Below are 27,687 nucleotides of genomic sequence, written 5' to 3' on the forward strand. Positions count from 1 at the left end.
AACCATGTCCGACCGCTGATTCAACTTCAACACGGATATTGTGGCGCAACACCACCTACAGGTAAAATGTGCCTGCAGCTCGTGTTGTCGCTCTAAACTGAAGGTAATTGATCAGTGTGACTTGAGCGGTTCTGCAGGATGCCTCGCAGATGCACACGTGAACCATACGGTCAACTCAATGCGTTTAAAAGAGGTCACATTATTGGCATGAGAGAATGGGATGCATCCATCGGGGAAATTGATGGCTTATGTGGGACGAATTGGAACGGGTGTGTGCAGAATGGTTCACAGAAGGCTGTAGAACTCAAAGAGATGGGTCAGGTTGCACCATCCAGACCACCCCTTAGCCACGCGGAGTAGCCGCGCGGTTTGAGGTGCCACGTCACGGATTGCACGGCCCCTCCCGTCGAAGGTTCGAGTCCTCCCTCGAGCATGGGTGTGTGTGTGTGTGTTGTTCCTAGAGTAAGTTAGTTTAAATAGTGTGTAGGCCTAGGGATAGTTGACTTCAGCAGTTTGGTCCCTTAGCAATTCATACACATTTGATCATCTGAATAACCTCCTGAGAAGGTTCCTCCTCGGCTCTGGAGGTGTGTAACACGTCATACGCTATCGGGGATGACAGTACGTCACCGTTTATTACGGCATGGGTTACTTGCGCATCGTCCACTTCTCCGCCTTTGAAGAATGTGCAGAAATATGCTAGACGGCAATAGTGTATGGAACGACGTTACCAGGGACAGGAATGGCATCAGATAGTGTTTTCGGACGAATCCAGGTTCTGTTTGTTTGAAATGATGACAGCATTTTTGTTCATTGCAGACAGGAGGATCTGCAGCACAGTGACTGCATGTGTTGTCACTAGAGAAGAAGTAACAAGAGAATGAATCGGTGAAGGGAGCTCAGTGACTTCGAACGGGGAAGAGCCTTCGGGTGTAGCCTTAGTAAGAAACCCACGAGGGACACTTCAAACGTGATAAAGCTGCCCAAATCGACTGTCTGTGATGTGATTGTGAAGCAGAAACGCGATGGAACCATAGCTAGAACAAGACCAGGCAGATCTCATGTACTAACGTACAGGGACCGTGAGACTGTTGCGGAGGGTGGTTGTAAAATATCACACGAAATGTGCCGAAAGAATTACTCTCTGGCTGTAAAAATCTCTCAAGAGTACAGCTAGTCCAATGATTACGCATGGGGAGTTCAAGTGAATGGGATAGAATGGTTCAGCAGCTAGCTCTTGATATGCCATACATTTGCATAGTCAGTGCTAAACGACGCTTGAGGCTGTGTCAGGAGTGACACCACTGAACTGTGGATGACTGGAAACAATTAAACCGAAAAATCTCGCTAAACCCTGTGGACACCCGATGGAATGGTTTGGGTTTGGTGACTGCCCGGGGAACTTTACGTGCTGTCATGTGTGGTGCAACAGTGAACAACGAATGTGTGATTGTGTTACTTTATGGCTAGAGGGTCCCCTTATTTCGCTTAAGCACTCCGTCTACAGGCCACGAGTGGCCTACCGGGACCATCCGACCGCCGTGTCATCCTCGGTGGAGGATGCGGATAGGAGGGGCGTGGGGTCAGCACACCGCTCTCCCGGTCGTAAGACGGTATTCTTGACCGAAGCCGCTACTATTCGGTCGAGTAGCTCCTCAATTGACATCACGAGGCCGAGTGCACCCCGAAAAATGGCAACAGCGCATGGCGGCCTGGATGGTCAGCCATCCAAGTGCCAACCACGCCCGACAGCGCTTAACTTCGGTGATCTCACGGGAACCGGTGTTACCACTGCGACAAGGCCGTTGCCCTTATTTCGCTTAAGAAATCGGCAAATGTGGAATAACAACAACAGATTTCGCAGCACTGTGGGCTACATACGGTAGAGGAATAGTTCATAAATAATGATTGTATCAGAATGATGACGCACAGTTCACGTATCAGCGTCTGTGAGACCACGATGTGTAGACAACAACGTTCCTGAAATGGACTGGCCTGCCCAGCGTTCCGTTGCACCGTGGGGCACCCTTTTGTTGAGTTAGAATGGCGACTTGGCTCCAGTCCCCGAAGTTCAAACATCTCTGGATTTGGGTCTTGAAGCAGAATGTGCTGTCGTTCCTGCGTAGACATTCAGACGTAACGGTGAAAGTTTCTCAGAGTTCAAGCCTTTAAAAAGACGAAGGGTGCACACACCCCATATTAATGTCCAGTAATTGATATCTGGATAGGTCTGATTAGTTAGGGTATAGCTGCGGACGCAGTGCAAGCGCCCACCAGGTGGTAGTGCATCGGCAATCAGGTGAGGCCAGGTGTCGGTTCTAGCAATCCTACCACAACAAAGGTCAAAAATTAATTATGATTGTAGTGTTGCTCACGCTGCTAAATATTGCATTTTGGGGCAACAGCAAAGTTATATTATGTGGCAGGTGTCATTAGAGCACAGTTAATAAAGTCATTTCTTGAAGTAATGGATAAACTAGGCACTCTTTTTTTCGTGTTTCCCACGCTGGTCTCGCTGTGAACTCATGGCTCAATCGTCGAAAATCTAGGTAGTGATGATTCCAAGCTCGGATGCAAAGAGGTCTAGGTGTTATTCGGCGATATTCAAAAGTTTTATAGATGTGTTTCATAAACCATTCTTGAAGATTAAACTTTTGCAAGTTACGACAATGGTGATGTAAAAAAGTAATCAGCACTCTGAATTTAAGTTACACTTCTTTTTTATTACTTTTGTTGCAGTATCACGTAACTCGATCCAAAAAATCACTTGACAATAGAAAACGTACTTGAAAATATCTTCCTCACTGTTAAAGTTCACATTCCATAAACTGACTACAATTTGCGACTTTTTAACATGACGACCAAAGCTTGAGTCTCTTAAATAACCGATTATGCGACCAAAAATCAGAGTTACAAGTACGTCAAAGATCATAGTGACAAAAGAAAGAATACACATAAGAATAATATCATTGCAATATATACATATCGATGTATCGAAGTACCTCTACATTAATGAAATCAAATCTGAATGTTGTCACAGAAATATGTTAACTATTTTACAGAAATACAGTAGAATATTGCTGGTACCGAGGGGTTGAGGTGAGGTACCGTAATGGATACGTAATTCAAGTGCCATTACACGGTGTTGCAGGCGCGGCCGAGTGCGGCCCGGAGGTGTGCTGGTCGCGCGTGGCGAGGCCAGCCCACGGCGCGGCCGACTGCGCCTGCCAGTGCCCGCCGCACGCGCCCGTCTTCCGCGACGACCTCCAGCTCTGCGTGGACGACATCCACGGTAACGTATAGCACCACGTACTGAATACTGTGACCAGCATAAGGATAAACCTGATGTAAACATTGCGCCGTGTATTCTTCCGCGTTTGCTTGAATCTCATTGGATTTCGTTTCATGTGGAGCGGAAGCCGAGCTGTGTCGAGCACAGTCAAGTAACATCATGAGTTTTATGCTGCGTTACACGCTTATACATTGAGCGTTAATGGGGAGCAACAGTTTTACCTGCGCTTTTAACCTGGACTGCAATGACCAGCTAGCTGGTCCGAGTGACCTGCAATGATGTGACTAGTTGCAGTTCAGATGTAACAAGAGACCAGCAGAGAAACAACATAGCTTCGAATGTCATTCAGTTTTTAAAGACAATGAAATAATATTCGGCAAAACTCCAGCACTACCTTACGATTCTTAAGTGAGCAGACGGAAAGCATACAGTGCTCTAGTTCTCACCTTAAATGGTTCTCCTAACTTAAGCACAGGATAATTTTTCTGAGCGAGCTACGTCTGATGCAAAAGCATACTGCAGAGATTTCACCGTATTGTTGAATACTGAAGTCACTGAAGGTATTAACTACAGTCAGTCGTCTGGTAATGTCTTAGCTCCTTCCTTATCCGAATCTGAGATATACATTTCACTTCTGGAACTGTCATAACGAGTCGATCAACAACAGAACCCACGAAGCTATCCAGACTCTGCATTTTATCCTCTTCTTTTATGACGTGCCCACCAGTTTCGGCTAGCGTGTGAAAAAGCTGCGTGCGTTAGTTTCAGTAGGTCTGGAAGTTTCACAGATTTGTTAGTTCTGGCGACAAATCCTTTAACTTGGCTGCATATCAGTTCTGATGGGTTCATATTTTAACGGTGCAGTAGCAAATGTAAAAATGCATCATTTGTATGGTGTGCTCGATTCTGTGAAAATGATTGTTTTTCGTCTTACTACGACACTTATTACTCTGGTTCGTGGCCGGCCGGGGTAGCCGAGCGGTTCTAGGCGCTTCAGTCTGGAACAGCGTGACCGCTACGGTCGCAGGTTCGAATCCTGCATCGGGCATGGATGTGTGTGATGCCCTTGGGTTAGTCAGGTTTAAGTAGTTCTCAGTCAAGGGGAGTGATAACCTCAGATGTTAAGTTATATAGTGCTTAAAGCCATTTGAACCATTTGAAGCTAACTTGCTCAGTCTGTGTTGAGCTGTTTCACAGGAAGGTCTCACCAGGGAGTGCTCATGTGATAATGAAAAAAATGAGAGGTATTGTGGTATAGTTTAGCGCTGTTGATAAAATATCGATATATCGGTAGCTTTACTAGGCAGCGATTTGTAACAGTGATAATGTCCCAGACGCGTCGATATATTAACATCGAAATTTCAGAGTCAAGTGCCGATATTTTTATTTTATGTTATATTTTTTCGCAATTCTCGGTAAATATTTGAAATTTTTCTTGTCAGTTATTGTAGATGAACATTATTTTACTATCATTGAGTGAAGAAATCTTATTACATTTGGAGCTTCCATCACGTCGAGTCTTTTTCTTTGACTGTGTGAACATGTACAGATGCCACATAGAACAAGTCCGGTTGCACCGAAGGCGGTGGAGGGGTGGCGACGTGATAGGAATAACAAGATTTCCGACGTGAAGAAATAGCGCAAATATTGTGCTGCTTCTTCACATCGGCATTCTTCAAAAACAGTTGCAGAAAATGATGAACAAAAATCTAAGTGACAAGATTGGTCTTTGCGGTGGGCAGAGACGTGTGAGGGGAAATGCTGACGTAATCGGCGCTCCGGGCTGCCAACAAAATCTGTAACGTTCAACTTCACCACGCACCTTTGACACTACAGCTGCTAGTTCACTGGCGTTTGCAGAAATGAAAAATCAGGGAAGTCGAAGTGAAGTGTTCCGGGCAAATCTGATATGTGACGCAACGGAACGACGGACCCATCAGACATCTTTCATTGTGCCACTTACATGCAGTTACCACTGTTAGCAAAGCGGTTATCGGCATCTGTGAACGTGCTTCTTTTTCCTTTCATTTCTTGCTCTAACGGGCATAAGCAGGGTGCTAGCTTGTTGATGTACACAATATCTAATATCATATCAATACTTAAATATACAGCTCTAAAAGCCGCAGTATATATACAATGGGCAGCCGATATTTTTATATGCTGTTTCATCGATATCTTTCTCCGTCGATACATCGATAACTTTTTCCATATATCGTGGACGGGTAAAGTTATTCTTTTAAATATCAATACATCGGATTCCCGGCGTTTTTAAAAATATCAGTTTTACCTACGGTGTATAAATGAGCTAGTGCATAACGTCGGATGTTCCACGACTTTTTTACGGATCATGCTGTAGTGTACAAGGAAGTAACAACGCTAGAAAGTTGTAGCGAAATGCCGAAGCCTCCACTGAGTATCGAAGATTGTTGCAAGGAGTTGAAATTTACCCTCAACACAAACAAATGTAACGAACTGCGCATAAATAGGCAGAAAAGCCTAATATTGTATGATTACATCTCTGTAGAGCAATCCCTGGAAGTACTCATATCCATAAACATCTAAGAGTACGGGTACTGAGCATTTTAAAGTGGAAAGACCATACAAACTTAGTCGCATGTAAGGCAGACTGAAATTCATTGAAAAAATCCTCAGTTACTGTAGTCCATCAACAAAGGAGGCAGTTCAGAAAACCTTCATTCGATCAATGCTTGAGTATTGCTCTCCAGTCTGCGATTCGTACCAGGCACTTTTGATAGAGGGAAGAGAGAAGATCCAAAGAAGATCAGTGCATTAAGAATAGCGTTACAGGTTCGTTTAGCAAGCAAGAAGATGCTAAGCAAACTCCAGTGGCAGACGTTGAAAAACAAGCAGTCTGCATCACGATGTGGCTTACTTTTGAAGTTCCGACAGTGCACATACTCAGATGAGTCAACAAATATATCCTTTGCTCCTACACTTACCTCACGAAAAGACCATGAACGTAAAATGGGAGAGATTCGAGCTTACATGGAGACTCTTCAATAATCTTACAAACTATTTCTTTTTCCTTGTTGGAACCGGAAAAAGGATGAGTTACAGTGGTTCGCAAAGTGCCCTCCACAACATAATATTAGGTGGCTTTCGAAATATAAATCCAGATGTAGCTACATCATTAAATTACATTAAAGACCTCTGTATGAGGTGTCATAGGCCTATTCTAGAGCTCTTGCGTAATAACGTTTGCCTGGTGCAGAGATATATACTCGTCCTGAGCATTGAGCAATTCCATCCCACTGATGTGAAGGGGTGGCTGCTTCAGTGGACTACCACCTGCCGATCTCTGCACTTCGAGTGTTCTCGTTGCTCTCTTTTGCTACCATGAGTAGCACTATACTCCTCATGCACCATAGCACCAGGTTAAACTCATGGTCAGGATCTTTTGATTATATCCACTGCCATTAAATTTACGACAGAGGAGGCAAACGAAGAATCGAAAATCTCGTTAAACACTGTGCTTCAGAGACCAAAAGGAATTGCTAGCTATTCCATAGAAAGGGAATAAAGAAGGGGGGGGGGGGGGGGAATAGCTACAACAACGTCCCAAGACTTCACTATTTCCGCCGGCCGGAGTGGCCGTACGCTTCTAGGCGCTACAATCTGCAGCCGAGCGACCGCTCCGGTCGCAGGTTCGAATCCAGCCTCGGGCATGGATGTGTGTGATGTCCTTAGGTTAGTTAGGTTTAATTAGTTCTACGTTCTAGGCGACTGATGGCCTCAGAAGTTAAGTCGCATAGTGCTCAGAGCCATTTGAGCCAACTTCACTATTTCAGGAAAGAGGCGCAGTGGTAACACCGGTTCCCGTCAGATCACCGAAGTTGAGCGCTGTCGCGCTGGTCTAGCACTTGGATGGGTGACAGTCCTGTCTGCTGAGCGCTGTTGGCAAGTGGAGTGCACTCAAACCCTTCTGAGGCAAACTGAGGAGCTACTTGACTGAGAAGTAGCTGCTCCGGTCTCGGAAACTGACATACGACCGGGAGAGCGGTGTGCTGACCACATACCCCTCCACATCCGTATCCAGTGACGTCTGTGGGTTGAGGATAACCGTTGGGCCTTCATGGCCTATTCGGGAGGAGTTTATTATTTTTTTTAAATATTGGAATATAAGTTTTTAATGGACTGACACATAATTTCCAAGTGGCACATGTTCTTCATTGTACTTTTCGTTGTAGAAGAAAGCAATACAGTCCGTTACATTAAATTTTTACTTCTCTGTGTTTTATGAGATTTCCTTCTGGCAGGGCATGATAGGACTTATTTCCATGTGTTTCATCCTTTTATTATGGGACAACCGTTTCTCGGTGCTCAAGTGCGAAACTATTGATTTTGAACATCTATATCTGCCGCACTCTCGACTTTGAAGATAACGTCCATCGTCACGTAGAAAAGCCACGGCAACGAGTTCAGGAAACATTGCCCATGTCTTGTGCTCCTTAGAGCATACAGGTCAGAACGCATTGTCTCCACTGAGTGCGCGACAGGGGGCGAGGGATTTGAAAGTGATACGATCTTCAATTATGTTTTGCAGGCAAACGATTCGTTTCTAGATTTGTGCTACTTATCAAAATTTTTGTACTAATTCCCCTCTAAATAAGACTGTAATAAAAATTATGAAACAGCCTGTATATTAAATTTTTGTGTGGAGTAAGCGTAAAGTTAAAATCAAACGGTGTAAATGACCAGCATGTAACAACGTATATTATTTGCAAACCAACAGAATCGTTCCACACCATAAAGTGTTGTCTCAAATGTAAGTCATTGTATATGTAAGGAGCTAACTAACTAAAAAAGACTGCTCGAACTACGTTTCTTTAGTATACAGTACCAGGCAACAGAATTAATACTGAAAAATACTATGGAGTTACCAGTAATCAGCCACAGAGCATATGAACCAAAAACTTCATACAAAAGTATGAGTTTGATGTTGAGCTTGACATGAGTTTCAAGTTAAATGAAAAATAATAGAAAGAAAACAATACCGCCTCCTGTGGAATATGATCTGAATGTAGATTTATGCCAGTCAGAAACGGAAACCAAATTTTAAAAAATTGTGATTCTGATTAAGTCCATTTCTATAGAACTAGTAGAATAAATTATAAAAAAAAACCTGATCCTAAGTCGATTTCTGTTAGACTAGTAAAGTAGATTATGAACTGAAGCTGTTTGGCGTTTATTTTTTAAGAATTAAGCTTCGTGAAAGACAGAACTATTTCGACCAATGGGAAGACTTGTACGAAATAAGAACAGAAATAAAATATAACGAAGGTGTCTCACCAGAAGCTGGAAATGCAACGAGGGTCTGTGTGACGTTTTTTCTAGTCTGTCGAAAGAGAGCATTAAACTCGCAGGTCGTCTTTTTGGAAATTGGAAATTTGTGGTAAGTTCCTATGGGTTCAAACTGCTGAAGTCATCGGTCCCTAGACTTACACACTACTTAATCTAACTTAAACTAACTTACGCCAAGGACAGCACACACACACGTGCCCCAGGGAGGACTCGAACCTCCGACGAGGGGAGCTGCGCGACCCGTGCAAGGCGCCTCAGGCCGCGTGGCAATCCCACGCGGCTGCAGATCGTCTTGTTTCTGCTTTTGTGCAAATGATCCACCAGTCAAAAACGGTGTCATTTTCTTCCTCTTCCTGATTTTCTGCAAACATTTTTTTATTTAATCAGAATCGTGACTTGCCGAGAGCCTAGGAATCCGTAAGCCAATTCGTGATAAAATAAATAATATTTGCAGAATAATAAATGAGTCTTTTCTTTTTAACAGTTGCAGTTAACTCATTTATGTTATATCTTCGTAGTTACGAAATATTAGTTGTTGATATTATAGTTACATGTAGTTGCTTAATAATTAACTATGTCTGCTCTGTACAATATACATTATAATCGTTCATCATTGATAGCTGTTGATATCGCAAAGAAACCAAACAGCTTATGAATTACCTTAAACATGTAGATATGGTACATCAAAACACGGTGCAGCAGGGAAATAGACACATAAACATATGTGTTCCTGTACACTTAACCGGTAACTTAGCTGGATGACGCTGTGTTCTATCTACAGGACTTGTATTGAGAAAGCGCTGGTCTCAAATTCCTGAAGTGCCTTCCTGATATAGAATTTCTGTTGCACCCCTGAATCTAAAGATGCATATATTAATATGGTTCTTTCGAAAAGACATGCACGTTTTCCTTTCCCATACTTGCCCTACATGAATTTTTCTCCAGCTAGGATGTCCTAGTGAGTAGGACGTTAGACACTAATATTCCTTGCGTCATAAACAGATAAATTGTCGATCCTTGATTTTAGTCTATTATTATTGAAACGCATTGTACGATCAATTGTGGGTGAATGTGCAGAGTTGCAGACCGTTGTGTTAACCTATATACAGCCCCTGATCATATCCCGATAGCCTCCAATTCATGACCCAAGGTCCAACATTGTGCAGTTATGCTCTACGCAGTAATTTTTGGGACTGCCGTTGCACTGTCGTCATTTGTGATTTTCCTTGTCGGACAGCCATTCGTAATGTGAAATGATATGAGAGAGCTGATAGAATCTATGTAAAATAGGGTGAACCACTGGGAAGATTCCATTTGTGTGACATTGAGTACAGGAATTTCATAGTAAAACACACACACACAGAGTGTAGGAAAACGGAGACAGAAGTTTTGTTGTCATGTTTGATTGGATGGCACTAAACGCATACCGAAACTGTCCGGCCACTTCTTATGAAATGACATTCTTGTCGCAATGATTAACAATTCAGGGACATAACGCTTTCTCCGACTCGTGATTACTTGCTTCTTACTGAATGGCAAAGGCAAAAAAGCCTCTCAGATGAATGGCAGCGAGATTACCAAAACATTCGCTGAGGCCAGCGCTAGCGAGATGGGCGAGTTCTGATGCGACTGCCGGATGAGGAATAGCTCTCAGCTGCTGATGAGACACGCGGCAGGGGAATGATGACGGATGACCGCCCCATTCAGCACCACATTTGCTTACTCGGCCCGTCTGGGTCCGCAGCTTCCTTATCGGAGAAACAAGAAGAAGTGAGCGTCGAAAAAAATAAAAAAAAGTTCAGAATAAATGTAGCCTCTTATAATGGTCAGCAATTTCGGCATCAACAAAGACATCAATTCCTATTTTAAATGGTTTCTTTCTTCTCAGAGAAGGTATTGCAATGAGTCGTTACCGCTGTATCTCTGACCGGTATTCATTCACCTCCACACTTCATAGGAGCCCTTCATGTCGAAATGTGTGTTCCTATAGTGTTTCCTCGTGCCAGTTGATTGAGACGTAACTGACTGTCTGGATGACAACGTTATCGTTTTCAGAGAACCGATCTTATACTCGTATTTTTTTGTCTTCTTTCGTTACACCCGCCTCCCACCCCCTACACCATTTAGCCTCCATTATTATATAATATAATGGCAGAAACTGTTTAAATAAGAAAGCACTGGACAACTTAAATTTTTAAGGACTTTCAACATTGCAGCCCCGTCAGCAATCGTGATAATCTAATATATAAGAAACTATCAGCCTCGATTGTGGTAATGAAACCAACCTTTACCTACGTTTCAACCCAAGTAATTGAGCCTTCTTCAGAAGATAAACCTGATTCTACGAGGGGGAGTTGGAAAATAAGTTTCCTCTGTCGACTGTGAGCAGAGTTGTGTAATGGAGTGGAAACATCCATCACCTGTCCGAAAGAAGTTCAAAAGCACTCCGTCTGCAGGTAAAGTGCTACTCACCGTTTTCTGGGACACCAAAGGAGTTTTGTTGCTGGACTTTCTGGAGGATGCACCCATCAATGATGCGCGGTAGTGTGCCACTCTGTCGAAATTGAAAGAGGTGATTCGGAAAAAGCAGCCTGGCCTTTTCAGATCGGGCGTTCTGGTGTTGGATGACCATGCGAGACCACACACGGCGACGGCAACGCAAAACCTTATTGTAACTCTTTTTTGGGAGCGCCTACACCATCCACCTTACAGTGCGGATCTCGCACCAAGTGACCTTCATCTGCTTCCTGCTTTGAAGAAGACTCTCGGCGGAAGGCGCTTTGGCAACAATGCTGATGTCAAACAAGCCGTTCAACGCTTCTTCCGTATACAACGCCCTGATTTTTTCCTGGAAGGCTTTTTCAAGCTTATAAAGCGGTATGACAAATGTCACAATATACTTGGAAATTATGTAGAAAAATAAAGATATGTCTTATCTTTAATGTCTCATTCTCTTTTTTTCCTTTCACATACAACTCTCACCACAGTCGACAGGGGAAACTTATTTTCCAACTCCCCCACGTATAATATGTCTACGAGGGCATGATCTAGAAATAAGTCTGAGTTTCACATGAGCTCCCGGGGCCCTACGCTCGGCGTCCATGGAGACGAGGCACACGCCAGAGCTTAAGTCTTGGTGGTGACTTTGTACCTATGTATCGCATTTTTAAAATGTGACTACGCCTATTCAGGCTGTTTTAGTTTTATTTCTAGACCATTCCCTCGTAGACATATAATAGAATCAGGTTTATCTTCTGAAGAAGGGTCAATTACTTGGGCTGAAACCTAGGTAAAGGTTAGTTTCATTACCACAATCGAGGCTGATAGTTTATTATATATTAACTTTTAGTATGTGACGTAAAATTGTTGATAAAATTGCTGTCGCTCTAATACACAACTGCAAGTTTTTGAATATACGTTGGTCTTCCGGTACCTAACGAGAAAGTCTCGTTTGGTTTTCCTTATCGCTATCTTCTTGCAGGGTCTGTACCTTCGAAGACGTTTAACTTTTTCCCAACTGACCATAGTTATCTGGCACGTAGTAAAAAAAAAAAATGCTTTGAGAAACACACTGCAGACTGTTTTTCTCGAACGGTTCGCAAACTTACTGAAGCTCAATCCTATTGAGAACCCCAGTCACTTTACAACACAACGCATTCTATAGTCTGAAATTATACCTGTGCAACGCTAGTAGAGGGGCTGCTGATACTGGAAGACTATTATCAATGCTTCATTATTACACGGGGAAATCGACTCTCTGAGTTCGGGACGTACGAGAAGAATAAACAGAATGCCACAGTGATGTCATCATTTAACTATCACATAATACGGAACACTATATTGTAAAGAGTGTGGGATTTGATATTTTGATTGATGTGTTTTATTTTGTGGCTCAGTGGTCACGTGGATGGCACGTTACAAATATACACTGAGGTGACAGAAGTCATGGGACAGCAACATTCACAAATACAGGTGGCAGTAGTATCGTGTGCACGAGGTATAAAAGGGCACTGCATTGGCGGAGTTATCACTTGTACTCAGGCGATTCATAGTAAAAGGTGTCCGACGTGATTGTGGCCGCACGTCAGGAATTAACATATTTTGAACGCGGAATGGGATGGGACTTTCCATTTCGGAAATCGTTAGGGAATTCAGTATTCCGAGATCCACTGTGTCAAGGGTGTGCCGAGAACATCACATTTCAGGCATTACCTCTCACCACGGACAACGCAGTGGCCGACGGCCTTCACTTAACGACCGAAAGCAGCGGCGTTTGTGTAAAGTTTGTCAGTGCCAAGAGACAAACAACACTGCGTGAAACAGCGCAGAAATCAATATGCCCGGCCGGGGTGGTCGAGTGGTTCTAGGCGCTACAGTCTAGAACCGCGAGACCGCTACGGTCGCAGGTTCGAACCCTGTCTCGGACATGGATGTGTGTGATGTCCTTAGGTTAGTTAGGTTAAAGTAGTTCTAAGTTCTAGGGGACTGATGGCCTCAGAACTTAAGTGTCATAATGCTCAGAGCCATTTGAACCAAATCAATATGAGGCGTGTGACGAACGTATCCATTAGGACAGCACTGAAAAATTTGGCGTTAATGGGTTGTGGCGGAAGACAACCGACGCGAGTGCCTTCACTAACAGCACGACATCGACTGCAGCGCCTCTCCTGGACTCTTGACCTTATAGGTTGAACTCTAGACTACTGGTAAACCGTGGCCTGGTCAGATGAGTCGCGATTTCAGTTGGTAAGAGCTGATCGCAGGGAACGAACGCAACGGACCCAAGTTGCCAACAAGGCATTGTCCAAACTGGCAGTGGATCCATGATGTTGCAGGCTCTGTGTCCATCGAATAGACTAGGTCCTTTGGTGAAAATGGTAATTTTGGGCTATTTGGAGCCTATTTTCAGCAATTCATGGTTTTTACTTTCCCAAACAATGATCGACGTTTTATGGGTGACAATGCTCCATGTCACTGACCCACTATTGTTCGCGACTGGTTTGAAGAAAATTCTGGACGATTCGGGCGAATCATTTAGCCACCCAGATCGCCCGACATCAATCCCATTGGACATAATCGTGCACAAAATCGTGCAGTGGCAACACTTCCGCAATTATTGGTGGCTATAGAGGCAGTATGGATAGATACTTGTGCGGGGGAGTTGTTGAGTTCATGCCATGTCGAGTTGTAGAACAACGACCAACGAACGGAGGTCCGACACGATATTAGGAGGTATACCGTGACTTTCGTCACCTCAATATAAAAATACAGAGTTCGACGCTCAGTACACCGTAAGTCTTTGCCCGTCATTTTTCGATTGACAATCATTGGTTATTAGAAACATGCCAAGTTCCACCATGGCGCCCAGGCTAGGTCAAACGGCAGTTCCCTCACAACTGACTGTGTAAGTCAGTTCAAATGTCGGACGAAGGTAAGGGATACCACATCCAATAGGATAATGTTTAGTGCAGCACTGCAGTGTTCAAACCAATCTTCGGTTTGCGGAGAGCTTTAGCTTAAGCTTCGTAAAATTCATAATTCAGTTTGCAGTTGTAAGAAACGGAAGTAGATTTCATTTTATTTAACAATATATGTTGTCATGCACGTATATAAGACAATCAGCTCTTTCTCATATGAAGACCAGTTAACTGCTGGATGTAGTGTGCGTTCCATGCGGGTTAGGCAGACCGTGAAACCCAAAGAATTTCATCTGGACCACTCATCGGTGCAGCGTGGAGTTAATATCAATGGGAAGGAACCTGAAAACAACTTCAAACAGAGGACTGCGACGGCCGTCTAGCCTCTAGTCGGCTAAGGGTGCAAGAACGATGGTGCTGACCTTTTCCTTGCAGTTTTTAATGCTACTGAATTTACCTGACATAAACATCTTCACAAGAATCTAGAATGAGCGTCTGGCACTTTTCCTTTCCGACATTTTTTATCAGTAATTCGATACCAGGCACAAAGCAGCTGGCTGCTGTGTAATTAAATGTCACTAGAGACTAAATGGAGACGTCTAGCAAAAATTCCTCAAACGGTTCGTGGAAATGTCGTTCGGGGTAAGTGGGTTATGTGATGTAAACATGACACGATACCGCCAGCCACCGTATTCTGTGGAACGTCGTAATTAACTAGCTGTGATCAACGAAAGAGACATCTTGGGGACCGCTTTTCAAATAGTAGTGTGATCATGAGATATGATGGCGATCGACTTTTCCTTCTAGGACTGTATAAAAATCTTAATTTGTAGAACCCCAATCGTTACTCGATGACCTCTCAAACTGTATGAATATTTGTTGATGGCGGAAAAAAATCATCATCTCTACCATCTGATCTGCCATCGCTCTCCCCACATCCACCACTGCTCGCGGCTCACCTCCAACTTCCCAACACTACAATAGCGAATATTCCAACAATTCAAAGCAGCCACAGACTTCACACAGCACAGTCAGTGATTTTCATATAGAGCGCTACGTGGCGTTACCAACATAAAAACCTAAACAGCCTACTTACAGTTCATGCGCAAACCTAACCTAATGTGTGCTTTATATTTGGATTCCCAACACTAAAATGAGGTGAGAAAATTACTGGGACAGAAATACTAGACTTACATTCAGGGAGTTACAAATGCATTATAATTGGCTGTTTGTCACTAATCAGGATCTCACCGACCAACGACCAAGAAAGCAAAGAGAGCTTTTAAGGATACATGGCAGACAGTAGTATTTGAAAGCAAAAAATAGATATTCGTCACACTATATGCTGAGAGTAACATGTGTAACAAAGTTATTTGTGGTAGTCAATTAACGTTTCCTAAAAATAACCCCTTAAAGCAGGCACAGAACTTGTAACAATGTCTTTCGGAGTCACTTCTTATTACAATAAACTGAAAAAATACACCCCTGTCTTTCTGAAATTAAGTGAAAATGTATGCAAATAAACAGAAGCAAGCTCCATTGCCCGAAGAAAGCTCTTACCTCCATAAAGCGAAAAATGTTTACATGATTATTTCTTTATTCCTTACCGTAATCCCTTGCTATGAGACATCTCTACGCTGGGAGTGTTACGAGCAACTGTTGATTTCATACGTATGAATATTTAATCACACATCATGTGGCATGATTACATTATAATCACAATTGCGGAAACGGTCAGCACGTAACCGTATTTTCATGTATTTTCTTCGCGTAAACCTACTACATGGCCCACAACTTATATTACGTCGCAAATATGATCATTGTAAGAAGCTGCTAACTGAAGCTAAGGTACAAGCTGAGATTCACATGTAACGGAAGGCAATGCCGAAGCTACGTGCAGATCTTTCTCCGTATTTGGAGAAGCAGCAACTGGATCTTTAGAGGAATGATTCTCCTCACCGTAACGTAAGAGATGTGCATAAAAATAGCTACGTGAAGCCGGAACTTAGAGCGAGTTCAGAGATTATGAATGGCTGCCGTATTTCACGCACTCTTTCCACGAGTGGAAAGCTGACACCGGCATCCAGACTCTCACACCGCCGCAGCTGTTTCATGCACTCAGCGCCGCAGCGAATTTCATGTTCAGATCTGGATAACGTTCTTGATTTCTATCGCAACCCGCAAGAAATAATCCGCCGTTGTTACCTTACATCGCACAACGTACCCAGTTCCAACAACATTGTTTTGTGTCAGAAGTGACAGACACTTATGACCGTATCCACATTTTCTCGAAACATCTTCCTCTCCACCGTACAGAAAGATATTAATTTTAGCGGTGCCACAGGAAACCATATTGAACATATTCACAGGAAAATTATTGCAGATTGCTAAGCTTTTCCTGCTGCCTCATTTATCTAAAGAAAAGAATGTTCCAATATTCTCGAGCATGGTAGTAACTACTTAGTCTCCATTCCACTTCCTGTTGTGGGTATCAGAAGAAGAACAGAGTGAAGAGGATGAAGAAAGCCAATATCGGAACTTCTTCTTACACTTCTGTGGCATCGAAAACCAGCGGAAATTTTTCTGAAAAGTTTTGCATTTGAAGACATAGTTTGCTTCCACTATCAAATATAAATGCATCACAATAGGACACCCTATAAAAGCTAGCCAGAACACAACACACTCGGCCTTCGTTCTGTAACCTAGCTGCCGGCCAAAGTGGCCGTGCGGTTAAAGGCGCTGCAGTCTGGAACCGCAAGACCGCTACGGTCGCAGGTTCGAATCCTGCCTCGGGCATGGATGTTTGTGATGTCCTTAGGTTAGTTAGGTTTAACTAGTTCTAAGTTCTAGGGGACTAATGACCTCAGCAGTTGAGTCCCATAGTGCTCAGAGCCATTTTTTGTAACCTAGCTCAGCTTATCACTGTGCTATATTGCGATGTACTCTTACAAGAGTTATTCCATTTAGCGCTGAATTTAAAATTACAACTCAAACATCACATCGCCAACAAAGTTAATTGTTGTTGCCTGTTCTACACGTCAAAAAAAATCGATTTTGGTAAGTATCCATTTTGTAGAAAAGCGTCCGTTCCGAACCACAAAACAAGAGGTTGATAGTTGGTACGTTTTTTTAGAAAACCAAGCTATGAAACTATCTTATGATGAAAGGCAGGCATTGTGATGTCTGCTGCCTCTCTACGGTCGAGAACGACTTAAACAAATATAACGGATCGAAACTCAAATATTGGCTGAAGTTATTTCAGTAAGCAATTGAATTTATTCCTCGGATTAACGTGGTGATGGTGGAAGCTGTAGAATGACTTACCGTAAACAAGAATGTAAATGAAAACATGTTCTAGGAGCATACGTATGAGAGTCTTTCAATAACTAACAAGATGTAAACTGTGACGAAAACAATTATTCTGTCATAAAACATTACTTTTCCGCTTACTGTCCGCCTTTAAGACTTTTCTAATTCCAGTGCTGGAGTATTCTTGATCTCATCGCCTAAATCACTCGAGTAAGGCGTTTTTGACCACGTTGGTGCCGCGCGTAAAGGTCTTAGAAATGACTGAGGAGATGAAAATCAGATGCATCCGAAAGTCTTTAACTCTTGCGTTTTCTGAGCAGTACAGCGGCGGGCAAAATCGGATAGCAGAATCACACCTTTTGGAAGAGCATCAAACTGCTTATTTCACTTATCGACGAGATGGAGGACGATACTGTTCACCGTACTTCGCCGCTTTAAACCTCATACCTTCTAAAATACGTAGACTTTAAAGGATGGCAACGGCGCCACTATTTATGCCATGATGCATAAAGGAAGGATTGCCTACAAGAGACTTCAGGACAGTGCTGGCAGCTATCATTAAGGCATTACCGCACAACGAGAGAAACAGTGGCAACGTTCCGATTATTTAAAGTCTTAATACTTCAGAAGATATAAGGTAGGTTTATAGCAATGAAACCAAGATCGCCATCACTAATAGTTGTACCTCTAGTTTTCATTTCTGCAGAAAAATACATGTGCCATTAAAAAAAAATTACATTACGTTGAAAGTGATGTTTGCTTACATGTAGTGACTGTCCATTCCTCCCCATTATGTGGGCTCCTGACATAGATGCATCCTTGGTCAATTGCTTTTTTCGAATTTTTTTTTTTTTTTCATTTCGGAAATATATGCGGTGTCAAAGTCAGGTGGGACATCCTGTAGAAGTCTTCTAGCACTTTAGTAATCCACCGCGAAGACGCTTTTGGCAAGCGAACTTGGATGATTCTGCGCTCACTAACTTTACGCAAATCAAAAACAGTCACCTTTTATGTACAAGTACGTCTGTTTTCGCCAATAAGGTGTACTGGCGATTCTGAAGCACTTCGGTCGAGACATTGTTGTGTGCGATGAATATAATTTACAAGTGTTCGGCCGATTTTAAACTGCTGAAGTCATTTCACATGGTTTAATTAGATTATCTTTTTGTAAAATTACATTAAGGTGTATGATGCACGTTAGTTTTTAATACGGTTTAATCCATTCTCATGGGATGGTTTCTACACTCACTATTCAAGATCGGCTGGTTTGACACCTATGGACAACGTGACATCTTTCTCCGGTGCTCACATTTTGAGAGGAAGTGGCGTCCAGTGGAAGTCTAGCGGAATTTTGGCGGATCTGAACTATCCTGGCAGATTAAAACTGTTCGCCGGACCGATACTCGAACCTGGGAAGTTTGGAAGCCGATGAGGTACAGGCGGAAGTGAAACTGTGAGTGCGAGTCTTGAGTCTTGCTCACATAGCTCAGTCGGTAGAGCACTTGCCCGCATTTCAAGTCCCATTCCGTCACACAGTTTCAATCTGCTATACCTGGGCCGGTGGAACATGTCACGTGACAGCTGGCGTGCAGCTGTCTATACTGCAAGTACGAGGTTGCAAGAGCTGCCACCGCACCCGCGCACAACTAAGACGCGTGTTTTGTAAATGTAATCAAAAAATGGTTCAAATGGCTCTGAGCACTATGGGACTCAACTGCTGAGGTCATTAGTCCCCTAGAACTTAGAACTAGTTAAACCTAACTAACCTAAGGACATCACAAACATCCATGCCCGAGGCAGGATTCGAACCTGCGACCGTAGCGGTCTTGCGGCTCCAGACTGCAGCGCCTTTAACCGCACGGCCACTTCGGCCGGCGTAAATGTAATCCACGATCAACGAGTATATGACCCATCACATAATAATGTATACGTAAGTAAAACGAAGTACGTTTCCCTATCAATGGAGAGAACAACGGCGGAGAAAAAACGTTTGATAGTATATGAAAACGGTAAATAAACAACACCCGAACTTAATGAGAATGTCTATGAGAAGTCGTTCCAAATTTAGTTGCATATAGAACGTCGTATAATAAAGTAAACTTAAGTATACTAATGAACACACTATCCACATCGTAAAACGTAATAAAGCAAAAGATGCACAGACTACTAGGTTGCAGAGAGAAAGAATTAACTTTGTATACTTTTACACTCACCAATTTACGATGTCAGTGGAGCAATTCCATCCAGTCTTCTTTCACTATCGTCTATCATCATCAAAAGAAGTCATTAATGGTTCGCTTTCATTTATAAATGAGTCTGTAGTCTGTGCTTCTGTTATTAGTTTACCAACATAGTCTACTTTCTTCCTCCATGAGGTGACTTCAAGAGCAGAAAGACCTTCACGTAGCAGACTATCCACTTCTGTTATTGCGAAAGACTTGTTATTTCGAATGTAAGCGTCGACATTACTCCAAACCACTTCAATTAGGTTAAAATGGCAGTAATAAGGTGCTAATTACCATATGACCTTGTTCCTTTGCAGTTTCATCTACAATCCATGTAGGTGTCACAGGCCTGTTTTGTTTTACAAAGAAATGTAACAGCAGCTATTCCATGTTCATGTTCGCAGCAACGTCTCTCGCCTGCAACAACTGCACCATAGTTCCTCTCCCATCACCAGCCGTTGGAATTTTGTCTAAAATCACAGAATGGTAAGGTGCTTTTCCGTTACAAACACTGTAGGAACACTAAATTGGAGCAACAAATTTTCAAACCTCTGCAGAAATCGTGGATTGTCCATGTCTTCATGATAGTCACAGGTTTGTCTCGATCGGAAAACTTTCAAGCACAAAACCGTTGAAAGAACATCCATGGGCCACAATTAATCAGGATCCTCTTCCCGTTGGCTGGCGACTTCTGCTATTCGGAGTATCGTCTGTCCAGCATTTGTCAACTGCTTCTGAAGCGCTGAGCCAGGTATCATCTAACCACATAAGTGAATGTATTCCTTTCCTACATTTTTACGTGAGAAAATATTAAAAGCCGCAACAACGTGAGCTTTTTCGAATGTCTAACATGTGAAGAGGAAGCAGATACTTCATAACATTTTGATGGAGCAAGCTGGCGCACTGGTTAGCACACTGGGTTCGTATTCGGGAGGACGGCGGTTCAAACCAGCGTCCGGCCATCCTGATTCACGTTTTCCGTGTTTTCCTTAAACAGTTTAAGGGAATGCTGGGATGGTTTCTATGAAAGGCCACGGCTGACTTCCGTCATCATCCTTCCATAATCCGATGAAACCGATGACGTCGCTGTTTGGTCCCCTCCCACAAATCCACCAATCTTTAACGCCATTTTAATCCCCCCCGCCCCTCCCCCTCAGAAAACTTCACATTCTTCTAAAGATATCAGCTACTTCGGTATTGTGGGGTATGCTTTCCAGCTATAATATCCGTAAGTGTGCCGACGACGCTACAGTCACGAACCACGCGACATCTACGGTCGCAGGTTCGAATCCTGCTTCGGGCATGGATGTGTGTGATGTCCTTAGGTTAGTTAGGTTTAAGTAGTTGTAAGTTCTAGGAGACTGATAACCTCAGAAATTAAGTCCCATAGCGCTCAGAGCCATTTGAACCATTTCTTTGTGCCGACGAACTACATCGGTTCATCACGAATTAACATCTGCAAGTGGAAGTGGCTCCTTTTTTTTCTTTCCAGGATTACTTTTCTCCACAGATACGTTGTTCGTCACGATTTACCTCAGTATCTTGCAAGTCTTGAAATAGCACCCCTTTCCTTATAACAGTTCTTTGTCTGAGTCCCAGAGTTTACACGTACGCTCTAAAACTTTATCAGCAGGAACCGACACTGCCCACGAACAGAAGTAAATTCTTTTTCTTGCTCGTAAATCTCACGCGTCCTTTGTAGCAATTCCAAAGCCAGACTGTTTAATGGCACACTCCGACGCAACGGATTGTCACTTGGTGAACGACGTCGTTTTCGAGAAACAGCAGCCGAGGGGGTAATACAACACAATTATACACAAGCAGCCGGTGACGCGTTAACAAAGGACGTTCACACAGAAGCCCGCAACGTGGTAGCACCGACGCCAGAAGCGGCTTCTGTCTCTTTGGCTGTAATTGGTTCAGAAGATTCAGCGCCTCGCGTTCCTCCTTTGTTTGTCAGTCAAACTGCCAACTTTACTGCGCTTAGTTACACTACTGGCCATTAAAATTGCTAGACCAAGAAGAAATGCAGATGATAAACGGGTAATCATTGGACAAATATATTATACTAGAACAGACATGTGGTTACATTTTCACGCAATTTGGTACCATGGATCCTGAGAAATCACTGCCCAAAACAACCACCTCTGGCCGTAATAACGGCCTTCATACGCCTGGGCATTGAGTCAAACGGAGCTTGGATGGCGTGTAGAGGTACAGCTGCCCATGCAGCTTCAACACGATACCATTGTACATCAAGAGCAGTGACTGACGTATTGTGACGAGCCAGTTGCTCGGCCACCATTGACCATCGGCCACCACTGACCAGACGATTTCAGTTGGTGAGAGATCTGGAGAATGTGCTGGACAGCGCAGCAGTCGAACATTTTCTGTATCCAGAAAGGCCCGTACATGACCTGCAACATAAGGTCGTGCATTATCCTGCTGAAATGTAGGGTTTTGCAGGGATCGAATGAAGGGTAGAGCCACGGGTCGTAACACATCAGAAATGTAACGCCCATTGTTCAAAGTGCCGTCAATGCGAAGAAGAGGTAACCGAGACGTGTAACTTATGGCACCCCATACCATCACGCCGGGTGACACGCCAGTATGGCGATGACGAATATACGCTTCCATCGTGCGTTCACAGCGATGTCGCCAAACACGGATACGACCATCATGGTGCTGTAAACACAACCTGGATTCACCCGAAAAAATGACGTGTTGCCATGCGTGCACTCAGGTTCGTCGTTGAGTACACCATCGCAGGCGCTCCTGACTGTGATGCAGCGTCAAGGGTAACCGCAGCCATGGTCTCCGAGATGATAGTCCATGCTGCTGGAAACGTCGTCGAACTGTTCGTGCAGATGGTTGTTGTCTTGCAAACGTCCCCATCTGTTGACTCGGGGATCGAGACGTGGCTGCACGATCAGTTACAGCCATGCGGATGAGATGCCTGTCATCTCGACTGCTAGTGATAATCGGACGTTGGGATCCAGCACTGCGTTCCGTATTACCCTCCTGAACCCACCGATTCCATATTCTGCTAACAGTCATTGGATCTCGACCAACGCGAGGAGCAATGCCGCGATACGATAAACCACAATCGCGATAGGCTACAATCCAACCTTTATCAAAGTCAGAAACGTGATGATACGCATTTCTCCTCCTTACACAAGGTATGACAACAACGTTTCACCAGGCAACGCCGGTCAACTGCTGTCTGTGTATGAGAAATCGATTGGAAACTTTCCTCATGTCAGCACGTTGTAGGTATCGCCACCGGCGCCAATCTTGTGTAAATGGTCTGAAAAGCTAATCATTTGCATTTGACAGCATCTTCTTCCTGTCGGTTAAATTTCGCGTCTGTAGCACGTCATCTTCGTGGTGTAGCAATTTTAATGGCCAGTAGTGTACATGTTTCAGTGGCTCGTACTTAGGAAGGTTCAGCGTGGAACTTAAAATAAATTGTGGCTCGGCGAGGTGAAGAACCTGAGCAGAACATTAACAATGAGGGGAGTATATTTAAGCTCTCAAGATGCCCCGGTGCGGAGCCCGCCGGCAGCTGGTGACGGCCGTTGAACCCCGGACGTGTTCCTCCGCGACGGCCGACCGTGGCAGATGAGCCGGCCGCTTCCCTGTGACGCGACGTGACGTGTTAGCAACGCAAGGCCGCAGCCGGTAATGACCGCCGGCAGGCCTTCCGGGATGGACCGCTGCGCCCAGCCAGCCGTCTGTCCCGTTGCCGCCGTCGTCATTATAGTGGCGGCGCTTCGGCGAAACTGAAGCGGCATGTGAATGATCCTCTAGCGCCCCACCGACTCTAAAGATCTAACGCTGGTATTTTTGGTACAGCTGACAAATGGCTCTGAGCACTATGGGACTTAACTTCTGAGGTCATCAGTCCCCTAGAACTTAGAACCACTTAAACCTAACTAACCTAAGGACATCACACACATCCATGCCCGAGGCATGATTCGAACCTGCGACCGTAGCGGTCGCGCGGTTCCAATCTGCAGCGCCCAGAACCGCTCGGCCACCCCTACAGCTGACATTTTCACATTCAAGCCATCTTCACTGGGGACGCGAAACTTCTCGTGAACGTGACGCGCCGGCCGGGATGGCCGAGTGGTTCTAGACGCTACAGTCTGGAACCACGCAACCGCTACGGTCGCAGGTTCGAATCCTGCCTCGGGCATGGATGTGTGTGATGTCCTTAGGTTAGTTAGGTTTAAGTAGTTCTAAGGTCTGGGGGAGTGATGACCACGGAAGTGAAGTCCCATAGTGCTCAGAGCCATTTGAACCATTTTGAACGTGACGCTTTTCGAATTTTGTGACGCCGCAAATTGAAAATCCACGTTCCACGGCAATCTACAACCTGAAATACTGAATGTGACACGTCAGATATTTACTTCTTGGGCAAAAAAGTAGCCAGTGAGAAGTAAGGTCGACTTACAAAAAAATGGCTCTGAGCACTATGGGACTCAACTGCTGAGGTCATTAGTCCCTTAGAACTTAGAACTAGTTAAACCTAACTAACCCAAGGACATCACAAACATCCATGCCCGAGGCAGGATTCGAACCTGCGACCGTAGCGGTCTTGCGGTTCCAGACTGCAGCGCCTTTAACCGAATGGCCACTTCGGCCGGCGTCGACTTACACCTCACAAGCAAGACTTACGAGACACCATACTGGATTACGCGGTTTGCACTTCAAACCCGTAATTGGTAAGTTTTATGTTATAACTTAAGTGCTATGAATATACGCTGTTTCAAAGCATTAACACACTGAGGCTCTGTTGAAAGTTTTTAGTGCGATTTCTTGGCGAGAAATGGCATGTTGGTGGTTAAAGAATTTTCCTATGTTATTTTTCGCATTACAACAACTCTGTTATGAAAGTATGCCGATTCAAGGCATTAGTGCATTGAAACTTTATCAAAACTGCTTCGTCCTTGGTACTGTTTGCTGTTATGAAATGTCAGTTAATAACAACAACGACAATTAAATGCTTTATCACAGCATACAATCAAGGACATAGACTTGTATACAGGCACAGAATTGAGAACCCAAATGTAAAGGATTCGCATACTGTTATTTGCAAACTTTTTATTACCTTCACAATTTCTAAAAGATTGTGCGATTTTCTCATTAATTTAATAGAATATGTTCTTTAATATTATGTGTTATCCCCCTGTCAGGAATGAGTTTATTGGCTTTAGACTTCGTGAACATGAGAGGGAACATCATACACTGAACTCTGCAAGATCGCTTTCTACGTCACTGCACACACACACACACACACACACACACACACACACACATTGTGTGTGAGTTTTTGGCTTTATCTACTTGCAGTGGGAGGCTATAAACTTTCTTGCTGCACGTCCTTTTTTTCACATTTTCTAAACTTTCTACTACTGAATACAAGCAGTGTAAGAGTGGCCCTAATATTTTACAAAAAAGTGATAATGATGAAATAAATTTTGTATTACGTGGAAGACTGTTGTACATTTGTGTTGCACTGTTCGTAACAGAAATTATAAAAGCTGATGTCCTTAATGATTTGACGTGGAACTTCCTTTCTTTGTCTTTAAGTTTCATTTATGTATACTACAGACAGAAAAACGTCTGTCACATATAGACAATGGAGGAAACATGTCTTTTAATAAAGCTAACGTAGCAATTTTACGCGTGTCCCAAGAAACAAGCTGTGTTATTTGGCGCCAGATACAGCCGACAACTGCCTCCGGATAGCGCAACGTGTGCAAATCACGATGAGGACGTTCCGTGTGATGCGCCAGTTCTTTTCTAACCCTGCTCCAAGCAAAAAATAAACCACGTCTGGCGTGATTCACGACGGGTAACACATATCGTGCGAGTACGTCTGTAAGTCTGGCAAATTTCTGCGCTTTCGTGTGAAATTCGGTTAGGCAGATTGCAGTAACCGCGAACCTTGTCATGTTTTGTTCTCCACAGTTCAAAAGATGCGACGCACAGTTAGATGTGGCAGCTGCATGAAGTGATGGATGCCACACAGTTTACTGATACGGATAAAAAGTAGGGTGCAGTAAGAAAACGCTTAGCCGGCCGCTGTGGCTGAGCAGTTCTAGGCGCCTCAGTCCTAAACCACGCTGCTGCTACGGTCGCAGGTTCGAATCCTGCCTCGGGCATGGATGTGAGTGATGTCCTTAGGTTAGTTAGGTTTAAGTAGTTCTAAGTTCTAGGTGACTCATGACCTCAGCAGTTAAGTTCCATAGTGCTCAGAGCCATTTGAACCAACCCACCGTCAATCCAAGTTTCGTGGAACTGCTCAGTGTCGAATTTCTTGTTGACAAATTAGACAGTAACCCTTTTTGATAGCTAATACATGAATTTTCAGTAAGAGTGGAATATCGAAGTAGAAACATTAGGGATACTTCAACATTACGTGTGAGCAGAACCGTGGATTCAAGCTGTCGGTATGAAGAATCCAATATGGTACTTGCCTGGAGACAGCATATTGACAATGTGTCCCAAGTGTAAGTGGAAGAGGATGTGATGTCGCTGTTTCTTCGAAGACTCAGGTCACCGGAAAATTATTGGTCATCCCCTTACAAGAGCACAGTGGTCACTTTGGAGCGCTGTTGATGGTGCAGTCGTGGTAACAGGCTGTCATGTGAACCCCCATCGCTGACGTGAGTCATGAGAGTGAGTGGTGGGTGCGTGCCCGTCGGTTGTGTGGAATCAGTACAACAACATTGGTCGGCGTACCAGAAAAGAACTATCATATTTGGACACAGTTATTGCTACAACGTGAATGAAGCTTCCCAATTTGTTGGATATCACGTGGACAAGGTGCGGTGTACCACTCGCACTCGAGTGACGCTGTGTAGGAACAGTTGTCGTAAAAATATTCTAACCAATAGGAACTGGAGTATCACGCCTTCTTGATGACAATCTGCTTCAGGATTTACTGCTTCCGTGAATGTAGGTGCTTGTCGGCCGAACAGCATGCAATGGACTTTCGGAGTAGAATACCTAAGAGACATTGCTCACAACGACTCATAAGGCGGTTCGTTTTCAATGGGCAAATACCTGGACAATAGCTGATGGGAGGCGTTTTAATGAAGCTCAAAAAAAAAAAAAAAAAAAAAAACTCCGTCTTAAGGCCACAAGTGGCCGATCGCGACCATCCGACCGCCGTGTCATCCTCAATGTCGCTCAGCGAGTCTCGATTTTACCTCTTTTTAAACGATTCAACACATCGATTCCATCTGCGATCCGTCGAGATGTATAACCCGCAGTGTTGAGTATGTAGTTCGTACCAGACACGGTTATGTGACGTTATGGTGGTGTTTCTCGTGCCATGACTTTTGTGCCAATTCAGTCAGATTACAGTGAGCATGAACGACGATTTTATCTCAACGTTCTCGGTGACTGCCGGCCGGGGTAGCCGAGCGGTTCTAGGCGCTACAGTCTGGAACCGTGCGACAGCTACGGTCGCAAGTTCGAATCCTGCCTCGGGCATGGATGTGTGATGTCCTTAGGTTAGTTAGGTTTAAGTAGTTCTAAGTTCTAGGGGACTGATGACCTCAGAAGTTAAGTCCCATAGTGCTCAGAGCAATTTGAACCATCTCGGTGACTAAATGTTGTCCTTTCTTCTGCGTGCACGCGATGACTATGCTGTGTACACTTCCGGTTCCATAGATAACAACAGCAATGTTAACAGCGATCTCCGGCTATGATCCTGGTTTGAAAAACACCGGAGCGCACTATCGGAACTCGACTGGCCGACTAAATCACTCGATCTTACTCCCAAAGAAAACGTGTCAGGCTAATTAGAACAGAGGATGAAACTAACAACCGCCATCTCCGCAGTTTAGAAGCTCTGCGGGTTCCGGCCGGCCGCTGTGGCCGATCGGTTCTAGGCGCTTCAGTCTGGAACCGCGCGACCGCTAGGGTCGCAGTTTGGAATCCTGCCTCGGGCATGATGTGTGTGATGTCCTTAGGTTAGTTAGATTTAAGTAGCTCTAAATTCTAGGGGACTGATGACCTCAGATGTTAAGTCACATAGTGCTCAGACCCATTTCTGCGGGTTCCAATAACCTATGAGTGGCAGCAAATGGATATGCCACAGCTGAAG

General features: G+C 44.1%; 1 protein-coding gene and 1 pseudogene across 1 annotated transcript in view; one reads left to right on the plus strand and one right to left on the minus strand.

The window, feature by feature from the left end:
* Nucleotides 1–27,687, plus strand: part of LOC124799116 — a 217,736-nt gene that overhangs the window by 16,018 nt on the left and 174,031 nt on the right. The window contains exon 3 of the mRNA XM_047262654.1: nt 3,152–3,292. Within this exon, the coding sequence (XP_047118610.1) occupies nt 3,152–3,292 (141 nt within the window). The remainder of the gene's footprint in view (nt 1–3,151; nt 3,293–27,687) is intronic.
* LOC124799780 lies at nt 1,693–1,810 on the minus strand (annotated as a pseudogene).

Source organism: Schistocerca piceifrons, chromosome 5 (assembly GCF_021461385.2).
Source record: "Schistocerca piceifrons isolate TAMUIC-IGC-003096 chromosome 5, iqSchPice1.1, whole genome shotgun sequence".
NCBI lineage: Eukaryota > Metazoa > Arthropoda > Insecta > Orthoptera > Acrididae > Schistocerca > Schistocerca piceifrons.